This window comes from Homalodisca vitripennis, chromosome 5 (assembly GCF_021130785.1).
Source record: "Homalodisca vitripennis isolate AUS2020 chromosome 5, UT_GWSS_2.1, whole genome shotgun sequence".
Classification (NCBI taxonomy): Eukaryota; Metazoa; Arthropoda; class Insecta; order Hemiptera; family Cicadellidae; genus Homalodisca; species Homalodisca vitripennis.
In genome coordinates, this window is record NC_060211.1 from 61682780 (window position 1) to 61695876 (window position 13097).

Below are 13097 nucleotides of genomic sequence, written 5' to 3' on the forward strand. Positions count from 1 at the left end.
CCATAACACTCTCACCGTATCTGGCTACGGTCTCACCCTTTTTCAGTTTGGTAGACTTGACATCTTCTGGTATATGTTTTCTGTCTAGGCGTAAAGTGCCGGTGCAGTTAGTGTTTTTACATAATAGTTTTGAAGCCAAGTTAGAACTATTGTAAAAATTGTCCATATAGACTGAGTGCCCGGCGTTTAGTTTCGCCTTCATCAAATGCATCACTACCTTCTCTGTATGGCTTTGGCCACCTACTACGGACATGGAACTTCAGAATCAATCCTGAATGTTCAGTGAGAGTGTATAGTTTTACTCCATATTTATGCCTCTTGCCTTTTATATGTTGCCGAAAATGTAAACGGCCTCGCCATAGAATCATGGCTTCATCCAGCGGTAATTCCTGTTCTGGATAATAAACGCTGTTCATTTTGTTGTTGAAGTGGTTGACAGCAAACTGTATTTTATCCATACTTGATGTCTCAGTACGATTACGATTCCTGACATACAGACATCGTAAGATATTCAGGAATCGATCTTGTGACATTATGTGGCGAAATGTATGTAGTCTAAACAAACTATCGTCTTCCAATAATCTTAAAGGCGATTTAGCCTTATAGTACCAGTATGTAGTATGAGACCAAGAAAATGTAACAATTCTTCTACAGTTAAGTCTTTCCATTTGTTTATGCGTGACTTTGGAGTCAAATCTGGCTTTCCAAACACTACAAAAGCATAAGCGTTTGTAAATTTAACAATGTTCTCTAAAAATATGTCATCAAGCAGCAGCCTAAAATAGTCATACAGCCTACTTTGGCCTGGATTTGGTACCAAGAATCCAGGTACTCGAATGAAAGTAATGGGCCTCATACCAGAGGTTGTAATAGCCCATTGAGGAGCTATTGTACCAATATCAGGATCATCCTCTGAAATGTATGAAGCATCAGAATCATCGTCTACCAAATTCTGGATTCGATCATTAGGTTCATCTAGTGGAGGCTGGTCGATATCGATTTCGTCACCACTGTGAGCATCATAAGACGTTCCAGGTATGGCAGGATCCATGCTTGGTGAAAAAAACCAATAATAAAACACAAAATCAATGTACAACACAAATACAACCCGGCACAACAGTAAAACAAAAGATGACGCGAGGTCACCAGTGACCGCCTCGCTTCTGGCTAGAGTCCGGAACCAACTGCACCACAAACATGCTACATAGGTCTACTGAGCAGCGACACAGACTCAACTGTCTCGAACGAGTGGCCGAACCACACTGACTGTGTTTGCATCGAGCAGTCGCCGGTGACCGCGCTGCCATGGACTGTCGGCACGGGATGTGTTAAAGATAGTTTCTACCATTGCTCAGGGACTTGTCAGAGTGAATGACCAGCTTACTTAAATATTCTGAAAAAAAGCATATCCTTCCAGTGAAAACAACCATATTTGTAAACAGTTTTGCACATCATCATAACTTCTGAAAAGCTTACCGCTCAGCTAACTGAAGTGAATCTCACTGAGAGCATGAGTATAAATTGTGATAAGTGGCTATAGTAAACATAAAACATAAGACTTATTAACAGTAATGGTGTTATTGTATATCTGATGAACTAGAAAAAGAAAATTGCGCATGCACAGAGTGCTGACAGCAACACTGCAGAGACTATTAACAGTACTTACAGTACCATAAAAATTTCCTGATATATCTTACATAAATTTATTTGAGCCTAATACGAGTTAAAACATATTGTAGTATTAAACAAGTGAACAGTTATTTAGGCAATTACTGGCTATACTTTTCACAAGCAACATTACTATGTTAAAAGTGCCACTATCAAAATCTTTTATGACGTCTATAGTAAGAGACATATCAATGCTAGCCTGAGTTGTGGTGCCGTGTTGCCAGCTGTAATGGAAGAATAACTAGTGATGGGATAATCAATCAAATTCAACAATCGAGTGATCGTTACTGTTTATCTTTACTTCTCATCTATATTCCTCAATCCTTTGCCTTTATGATTGAAATTAACACATCTTTACACTATAACAGGGAACGTGAGCAAAAATAATAATATAAATACATGCAGAATAATCAAACGCTGAAGAACAAAACTGATGCAAACAACCAGAACAAAGTGAGATAACGTTGCGCCACCTCGTACTGAGAATCAGCTGATATGACAATGTGGCAACGCCGTAAGGTGAGGGGGGAAGTGGGGTGCTGTAATATGTCTTGTACTATAGTAATAAAGTTATGTTCACAATAATGGTACACTTACCTCATACTGGTTTTGTACTACTGCATTCATTAAAAAATTATATTATGATTTAAATGTAAACAATAATAACTCACCTTTTCACCTGGCTTTGCTTGGTTCTGGCCATCTACAGTGAAGTGGATTTTCCTTGTAGAAGCAAGTGGTAGACTGAGTGATTTCTGGAAAATTAAACAAACAAGTGGATTAGGGACAAATAAGTCCAACAATGCAATGTTTTAATCAGGCGATTAGAGGGGTTGCAAATGGAAAAGTTGATTGCTGTGACTCACTAGCAGTGCTGTCAAATTATGGCAGTTGATTAGCTGAACTTTAGTGAAGCTTTTGAAAAATTTCATTTCTGTCTGTCTGTCTGTTCTGATGATATCTCAAAAATAAACCAACCTATAAGGCCACCATAAACGTACCGGCCGGACACCAGCGGACTGATCACACTATACACTTTCAGTTGAATACAGTCCAGCAAGCGGTATTTTTATTTGTAGTGAATTACTTGCAATGCGTGTTATATTATTGAAATGTCCTCCAGTGATGAAGATGTGAATGCCATTTTGGTTTTATTGGTAGTCTTAAATGGTAACAGGAAACGGCAAAATATGTGAGTTGTGGTGTAAGCAGTGGCTGTCTTGGTATATATATATTTTTCGTCTCGAGAAGAATCAGACCTCGAAGAATCCCTCACCTTCTTTAGTTCTTTTCTGTAGCTGCTCCTCAAATTGTTAATTTTTTTTAAGAGTAGATTTTGTACAGTTGGAATCTACCTGTTTCCACATTTCAACAAGCCGTATGTAAGCCGCTTCTCTCTTCGTCCTATCGTGATAATCCAATGATGTAATTTGCCATAAACACGATTCACTTTCATAAACACTAATAAATTTCTCGAGACACTGATTTTCTTTTTCTTGTTGTCTAAACAACCCACAAGAACTGCGTCAACTACGCTAGTTCGCAGTCAGGTGACCGGAAATCCCCACACACGGACCGGATCGCCTAATCATCTTCCGGGCAGCCAGATGGCCGAATAGATTTTCATTCGATCACCAGCCACCTGTACAGTCCAAACAGACAGGTCAACCGGAGCCCATACATGCTCCGCCCTCCAGCAGACTGTTCAGGCAGGACTGTCCTGCTTTCCGGTACTTGTATGGCGGCCTATAGACATCAAATTCTTTAATGTTAAAAGTCAGTGACAATATTTCAGTACAGTGCACTCTTACATTGCAGTATTCTTGCTCGCTTACCAGAACTTTTATTTGAACACTTCTATAAAACCTAACTTACCAAAGAAATAAGTAAATGTATCATAAGGCAAGATATCTCGAGAAAGATTTCATTTATACACTTGGAATTGTGCATAGAAGTTCATTTCTACATAGACAAGAATGAGTTCTATGATGGTGGTGCATGTCCAATCATGGAATTAGGCTAAACGTCATTAAAGCCTATAACTCAGTAGACTAACACAATTTGTCTTTGGCCTGATGGGAGGATATAAACATTTCTTTTCTGCATGATTGTATGTCTGTTTATCTGTCCATAGGACATCTAGAGAATGAAACTAGCTATTTTAGGTTTGAAATTTTGCATGCAACCGTAAAGAAGTTTGCTACACCACACATGGTCTGGCCTTGTATAATTTAGTACTCAGTTTAAAGAAAATGAATTACTTATCTTCCTTATTTTTCAACTGATTTTCTTAAACTTAATATTGTTGGATTTTCAATTAAGTTTTCTAAACAAAATAACTGTAACTTTTTTATCACCTGTTGTTTTAAAGATATTTACGTTTAAAGGTTTTAAGTAGCTGCCAATAAAAAATCAATTACTGTCATTATTTTTTTTCTTTGGGTCATAAAACTATATACAAAATTTAAACTTATTACAATAAGCTGTTCTGAAATAAAAAATTATTAGTTAAAAAGAGAAAATTATGGCTGTTTCAGTAATTATTGATCTTTTGGAATTTTGATTATGACATTTTGGTTTGTCTTTGTGGCCTAGAATAATACGTAGAAAGGTTGGTGGAGTGTTTGGGGGCACCTATATATTTATACATTTTCAAACAGGTGTGGTTTCGGATTTAGGGAACATAGAACATATCTAAATAGCTTTTAACACGTAACATTTTATATTGTATGGTAATAAACTGTGCATACCACATCCGTGAGACATGCACTAAACCTATTGTAACTATCTCTAGTATACACTATTCAGATCGATACTGTCTATATTCTGTATAAAGTAGATATCATTAGTTATTGGGCCTACTTATTAAAAATATTTAATAAATATATTATGAGTTTTCTTACATTGTTGTACTCCTGCTTTAATCTTTCAAACCCCAATCCTTCTCCATTCAAATTTAATAGATCAAAGACACAACCAAATCATTTCTATAAAATTGGAAAAAATATCTCTTAACTTATCAGTCTTGAAATGTATTTACGAAGTATAAATAAGTGCTTAATTTACACCCAATTAGTTTTCACTAAAGATTGGCTGGAAAGCCTACTTATCTCTACGATTGGCTAAAAGCCTACTTATCTCTACGATTGACATTAAATGATCACTAGATATGACATAGTTCCATTAACTACTGCTCACTGATAACCTCAATAATCTCTTACACTTAGTAACAAAATGTTACAATACTACTATGATTTCATTTGCCACTAAATATATACGAATGGATTGCTCATATATCTTACACTACTATTAATTCTACAGGCCAATTTTTTCATTATATTTATTATTGTTTATTTTAAAAACAGTTTAAGTAGTTGAAAACTCTGATGAGACCCCTTCTATAATACCGTCTTAACATTACAAAATGTGTACAAGGTTAAAATTTTGTACAGTGAGTGGTTTTTAATAAATAACATTTTATTTTAAAAACAAACGTGAGTACATGTAGAAAACTGTTTTGAGGCATACCTTAGTAAAAACTGTTTTTTCTTTATTTTTCCATGAACAATCACTTTCAACATTCTCTAGAAGCTTTTTATGGACGCTACCACTAAACCACACAGAGTCCTTACTTTTAAGATTCAATTATTTTGTACTTGACAAATTAACATATGATCAAAAGACCAAATACCTGTCAAACAACTTTTTAATCATACAAAGTATGTCTCTGTGGTGTAGTGGTAGTACACTCACCCGTTAAGTGAGAGATCCAGGTTTGAATCTCGGCAGAGCAAATACTTTTTGATTCAATCTTAGTTAAAATTAAATCAGGAAATATATATATATATATATATATATATATATATATATATATATCCCATTAAAAATGGTGTGGAGGAGAGTAACTCACAGTTTTTAAAATCACTATAAAAAGAACAATAACATTAGAAAAAATGTTATTTACATATTAATCCCAAAATGGCGACTAAGAAAGTTCATATCTGACTCAAATAATTCTTTCTTAATTGTTGGTTAAATCAATTTAACATGTTTAATAAAAATAACTTTTTGTGTTTCCTTAACTTATTTAAACAATGTAAAAACTCAACTAGTGAAAATGCAAACATTTATCAGGATTTATGTTTAAATCCTGCCTACAGTCACAGTTCAAAGTACTAATGGACTTCAAAAACACATCTGATTAATACAATTTGTATAAGAGGGTAACGAAATGAAGTAGTAAAAGAACTAAAAATGTAATCAAAACAATATACATGATAAAATACATATTTTAATTATTGGTTGAGTAGTGAAACCAATTGAGGAAGCAAGTAATTCCATAGAGGATGTGTGACCATGGTACCAATTTGGCTAACTGTCAAGGTTACATTAAACTGAAGTGGCACTTGCAAAATTGTCACGCTTTCATGTTTGCCCATCTTATACAACACAACTTGTAAAAAGAGCATGCCTGTATAAGACCTTCCACCTAAAAATTAATTTAAATTCATAACCATCCAATTCAAAAGGGATCGAATATCACAGGAAGTTTATTACACTCAATATGTGATCATTAAGAAGCACATTTTCAATCTTGTCCAGAATTTCAGTCACAATTGAAGGTCTTCTACTTCTCTAATCATCATGCATTTTTTTATTATCAATTAAATTATGGAATAACTATTTGAGGAGATAGCAGAAGCTCAGAAATTGTTTTCATCTGGTAAAAAAGACATTATGAGTTATAAAAAATGTTTCAGAACGTGAATCATGCTTACAAATTTTTAAAGACCTAAATATTATGATCCTTCCCAGTTTGTTGCCTCATTCAAATAAAAGAAAACTTAAGACAGCTTTACAGTTAGACAAGAAATTAATTTCCATAGAAGTAGAAAAAAGTATTTGCTTGACTTACCCTCTATTTGGTTGGTGAAAAATAAAGAGTATCTTATATTGAAGACTAAAATGTTCTAATAACTGCCACAAGATATGGACTGTCCATCTTCTCAGATATAAACCTAGACTAGAGATATTGTTGAAAGCACAGGCTTTCTATTCTATTAATACTACTTGGCCTGCAATATTAGCACCTTTAAGTTTTAATACTTTGATTGCATTGAGTTACTGTTATCTCTGTAAATATTGTTTGCTATTATATGTAAATACTGCTTGTTTGTATATTTTTATTTATATATCTGTATAAAGTTTTAAACTAAACATGACTGTCCATGATGAGTATATATATATATATATATATATATATATATATATATATATATATGAAATATTGTATGTCTCTATTTTATAAGTAGAGCTGTCTATATGTGAACATATTATGTACAATAAAAATGGAATAGTTCATACTGTATGAAGTATTGTTGACAGTGTCGATTACATTCTGTAAATGTCTAAGACAAATAAAACATTTTTAATTTGAAAAACTATACATATATTATGTCTTATTACTAAAGCACTAGTGACAGTTAACTAGTGAATTAAATAAAATGCTGAAAAAGTTGTGACAAAACTATTTATGTCCTAATAACATTCTTGTAACATTCTATGTTTTTTTAAAACCATTCCACTTCAAAAAGGCAATATTGCACTAATGTAGTTACTGTTGTTTTAAACAAATGACCAATAGGTAATTATATAAATATTCCTATATAAAAAAACTATTAAAGTTGTATATACTGTATATAATTTATATAGTTAATATATACTCGCAGTTACAATGGCTTTGCATCTAATTTCGTAGGTTTTGCACCTGTATGAGCACTTCTGGTTCAAGTGAATTGTATTTCCTGGTTCAAGTGAATTATATTTCCAACACCAATTTTGTGTTTGCCTTCTTCCCACGATCAAGAAAATATGTTAAAATGTGTATATTTATGGTCATTGTAATTTACTCCGATATTAATAAATTTTGTTCCATAGCTGATTTTGCCTCTTTTCTTTTCCGATCAAGAAGATAAATATAATTAATCTTAATTATATATAATATAATTAATTATATAATCTGAGAAGCCTATTTTTGTCAAAAGAAAACAGGTTTTACAACAGTCTTTAAATGTACAGGAAGAGTTAACTACATTGTCTCATATATCTGCACTGCTAGCAGTTACCAGCTATTTTTCATGCAATTTACTAAGAGTTGCACATGTATGACCACTCCTAGTTCAAGATAATTATATTTCCAACACCAATGTTGAGTTTGCCTTATTGCTACAATCAAGACAGTACATCAAAAAGTGTATATTGATCATTGTAATTTACTTCGTTCTTAGTATATTTGGTTCAAGAAAATAAATATCTCAGATCAGAGAAGCCTACTTCTGTCAAAAGAGAACTAAGACGGGTTTTATATCAGTCTTTAAATTTATAGTAAAAGTTAGATAGTAACATTGTCTTTTATATCTAATACTCAATATTTGATAAAAATGTATAATTAAAAGTAAATACAACAATGGCACTACATGTTTGTTTCTTTATAAACTGAAAAATATTTGTAATATTTTAGAGCATTTACAGCTGGAATTGATACATTAGTTCAAAGGCACAATCCAGCTAACTTTCAACTAGCATATTTCTTGCCAACTGCTTCAAAGGGAGTTAAATTCTGACCATATTATGTTATAGGACATTTTCTAAAGTAGATAATTACTTACCTAATCACTGAAATCTAAAACGGTGTGAAAAACAATGGTTAATAGTTTAAGAATTGACTTACTATAAATATAAATAAATTGAAAATAATAAACAATGTTAACACAAAAGAGATGGTTACATTTGACATGCTCTTTCAATTAATATTTCACAAGTTTCGAGACCAAGGTGGGATTTTTCGCTACTTTAAAGACCATCGGGGTGTAGCCTGGAGGGATTTTAGAAATACGAATAGGCTTATATTCATATCAGTGACCATAAGAATGTCCATGTAAAATTTCAGTACAATCAGTTAAATTGTTAATAATTGAAAGCAAAACAAACAAACAAAGGCACTTTCGCATTTATAATATTATTAGGATTTCTATTCTGAAAATAAGTTTATATTGTAATAAAATAGAATGGAAGTATTGTATCCCATAAAAAAGAAACATTTTAATGGAAATACTCAATTTATTAATGCAAAATACCTGATATAGTTTATTTTTCTTTAAATAAGTTGATAAACTAACATACCTGTTATCATTGCAAGAAATTGAAACGCGTAGTAGATATTTTAATTTTTCCTTAAGTAAAAAAATTATTTTTTTAGTTTTCTTTTTAATTCATTCACAGGAGAAAATAATTTACTCAAAATGTAATTGACACGGGTAAGTTTAAATATTTAAAACATTTTTGTTTACAGTAAACAGCAGCATAACAACTCAAAAATCTTACATTTCTTTTTTTTAATGTTCAAAGCTCATATTTATGTTTGTTTAGCGTTATTTTCTTGACGGATTATAATTCTGGAATATGAATACAATGTTAATCAATGCATGCACATGTGTAATCTGAATTGATCATCTTTCTTTATTTGCTAAAACAGCTCTTTAAATTAGAAAAAGTATCCACAAACTTTTAATGTTATTTTTATTCAACCTGCCTATAACTGCTACTATCCCAAAATACTAACTTAGTAGAATCTTTTACAGTCCACACTTAAGAGATTATTACAATAACCTATATTGCAATGGCTGAAAACTATTTGTATTTAAATTGAATTGAACAAACCCTGGTCTTGTGATATTTACTTTGTCTAAAACAAGCCTTAATAATTCATCGCCTTGCTAAATTTTCAATTTGTATGAATCTTCAACTGTTTCTTCTGTAGAATAAATTATGCAAACTGAACATCTACCCAATACATTATAAAGTTTATTTTCAAATCCAAATAACATATATATTATCACTATTTAAATAAAAAAAAATTAAGTAACATGACCTCGCCGCCACTGACTCCACCTACATGTGCGAGAGCACACCCTTGTCACTTTTCATCATGGGCCTGACGGCTCACACCTCGCCACCTACCTATTCCAGATATTGATTTACTTTTTATTGTTTTCTTTCTAATATTGTCTACATATTGTGTTATTTACATTCTGTTACTAGTGTAATTTTGTTGTAAAACCTAAATAACGATTTACTTTTTATTGTTTTCTTTCTAATATTGTCTACAAATTGTATTATATAAATTTTGTTACTAGTGTAATTTGGTTGTAAAACCTATATAAATAATGACAAATCTGTTAGTGTTGATAAGAAAAAGTTTAAGATTCTAAAACTTTTTACTAAGGTAGGCTATGTTAAAAAAAGTCTTATCTACAACTTAGACAATTTAATTAGCATTCAAATTATGTACAACAAGGCATACTAATAACATAAATTGCTTAGTAATGTGCATAGACCTCAGTAATAACCAGCGAACTAAAAAAGTTAACGTTTGCGTGTCTGCGTCTGCATGAGTTTGATTCACATTACAATTTGTTTGTTTATCTAATTGCTGTTGAATCTATATGTTTCTGTACTACATGTGAATCAAGCACTTCAGTTTAGTGTTCAAATTTGGATAAGGACATCGTATGTGCTCTTCAATGTTCTTTGTGTTTTATTAGAACATTAACTTATATAGATGGTTTTATTGGTAAAATTGTTTTCTTGTCATGGACTATTCATAGACCAACAGTGCTGCAAGAAACTACTTTTAATTAAATATTTTTGGCTACCCATTATGATGTATTAATTTAACACTTCATAAAAAATATGATTGAATATTTCTGTAATTTGTAACAAGGAAGTCACAGATAATTGAGCAATAGTCACTAAAGGAATACACTTTATAATTACAGCTAGCAATAAAGGAAAAGATAACATTCATATTTCTTCAACTAACGTTAAAGAAATAAAAGTATATTTTACATGCAGGAAAAATTACACCAGAGCTAGTAATATAAACGGAGCATTGAAAGCGCGAGTTCAGAATCTACTACATCACAACATAATAAAAATATAAGATTTAATGAAAAATTTATATTGCATAAAAATAGGTTAGATTTTAATCAACACTGCTTATTATGCAACAATTTGTTATAATTAAAATTAGAATGTTAGTTGGAATATTAAGTATTTGCCAATATTTAATAGGTGTAATACCGGCTGACTGACCAGCAGACTATCTTTGTAATTGTTTGTACCGCAGAGAAGTGTGCCTGTCGGGTAAGGATCCTTTCCTCCATTTCACAAAAGCGATTGCTCACAACTATCCGGTAAATATTGTAAAGCATCTCTAACATGTAATCCAGGTTAAAGTTGGTTTTGTTATTTTTTTTGTTGTAATGTATTATTCATGTTGTTAATGTATAATAAGACTGTATGATTATTATATAATATCGAAGTTGGGTAATATACCGAATTGATCGATAATGGTGATTGAATAATGAGTGGAAGCCACTTATTAAAGTCTCGCCAATAAATCTATACATGAGATCAAAATCAGCATGCCCTTAAGGACTTAAGGAAGATTTCAAATTCCTATCTTTGATGGTGCAAGAATAATTAAATTAATAATTAGAATGAACTTGAAAAGTACATATAGGTCACCTTTATATACTTGTTTAACACTATTCTAACGTTGGAAAACAGTCTATTTTTCACTTAATCTTACTTAATAAATGAGTCTGAACTAGACTAAATATTTTAATAGTGTTTCCTGAAGCCTTTAAAAGTTGCTATATTTAGATAAGTTTCACTCTTGACTCTTTGGTTGTGAGTATTATGAAATCTTATAAATCAATCCAAGTTTTCAAATGGATTTACAAATTACATAAACAAAGTTAGCCTAACGTAATAATGCATCAAATATTATATTAAAATCCAAAATTCAAACTGAGAAAAACTAAATTCGTCTGCAGTGAATTACATAATGATTGGTTTAGATTTATCAATTTTCCAAATGGATATTAAAAACTTAGCAATTAACATAAAATATGAATAAGTTAAGAAAGGATAAAGCCCTTACCAAAGATAATGATGATGAATGTTTAGCAACAATTGAAGACAATTTCAAAATTCCTGCCATCTCCACGAAAACACAAAGGTCAGTTCGGGTACAGGTTGATTTCTGCTACTACCTTCTACTTCTCCCTCACTACCACAAGTACTCACTACTCAGTATTCCAATACAAATCCAAAAAACTAAAGCAACTAGCAGACAGCTTTTAAGAACAAGGTAGCCAATACACCGAAGCAACTTTATAATTAATTACTGTATGTTATATTCTTTTCAGAACATCTTATATGGGGTTTTTGGAATTTTTACGAAAAATTCCTTGGTACCTTTCTTTTCATTACTGACCGGTGGCACCAGAAATATTTGCGTCATAATATAAAATGTATACACTATTATACACATGTTTAAATTTGATACATTTTATTTTGGTGACTTGGCTACAATTCGGTCCTGGTCTGTCTACATATATTGCTTCAAAGAATATTAGTGGAATTACAACCAGCCATGTCCTCAATCTTGGCACACGCCTGATTACCCTAAGGTGCATGTTCCCTATGTTACGAGGCATAGCATCAACACAATATGCATATTGCCAGTACTGGAAAGGAGTCCTTCGTTCGCTCAGCCGACAGTACGGTATGCTTATATTTTGTTTTCCACTAATGTTTTCAGAATTATGGTCTGCTCTTGTAACTAATGAGACATCGTTCTCCTTGATGTGCAGAAGACTAAAAGTAATGACTAAACACCATCAGCATATATAATCAACTTAAGGTAGGTCTGCAATATAACCTGAGGCTGTTTTATCCTCAATTTTATTTCCTACATAACCAAAACTTCCTAGCAGCTGACTGCATTGACCCACAGTAATAGACCATAACTAATATGGCTGTGAAATAACGCGTTGAAGACAGTAATCATATGTTTCTCAGTAAGTAGAGATTTCAGTCTTCGTAATAGGACACTCTCGATAGCTTTGAACACACACTGTTTAAATAACTTTCCCAGGACAGCTTTGGGTCCAAAAATAACTCCAGGGGATTTACATGTTCCAGTGAATCGCGATCATTTCGACGGATGAAATTATAAGTTTCAGACAAAGTTATGGTGGTCCCTCTGTCTCTTTTTTATTTTCCCTCCGTCAGCTAAAGAAAATGTATTAAACTGACTCCCTATATATATATATATATATATATATATATATATATATATATATATATATACGACATCAAAGACGCAGAACATTTATGCTTTCTTGGGTTTCAGAAACTTCTCTGATAAACAGGTTAATTTATCCAAACCGTACATACATTTCCTAAAAAAGAGTCTGATGAAAATGGATTGATGACTGTCAAGATACATATATGTTCATTTCTTTCCCACGATCTACTAGAGAAAACACAATTAATGACAAACCGTTTATATTCTCTAA

General features: G+C 32.0%; 1 protein-coding gene across 1 annotated transcript in view; it reads right to left on the reverse strand.

Moving 5' to 3' along the window:
- LOC124362283 (succinate dehydrogenase [ubiquinone] flavoprotein subunit, mitochondrial-like) overlaps positions 1 to 11833 on the reverse strand; it is a 37791-nt gene extending 25958 nt beyond the window's left edge. Inside the window, exons 1-2 of the mRNA XM_046816643.1 lie at positions 11675 to 11833; positions 2340 to 2423 (exon numbers count right to left, since the gene is read on the reverse strand). Coding sequence (XP_046672599.1) covers positions 2340 to 2423; positions 11675 to 11734 — 144 coding nt within the window. The 5' untranslated portion in view covers positions 11735 to 11833. The remainder of the gene's footprint in view (positions 1 to 2339; positions 2424 to 11674) is intronic.
- Positions 11834 to 13097: the final 1264 nt, after the last annotated feature.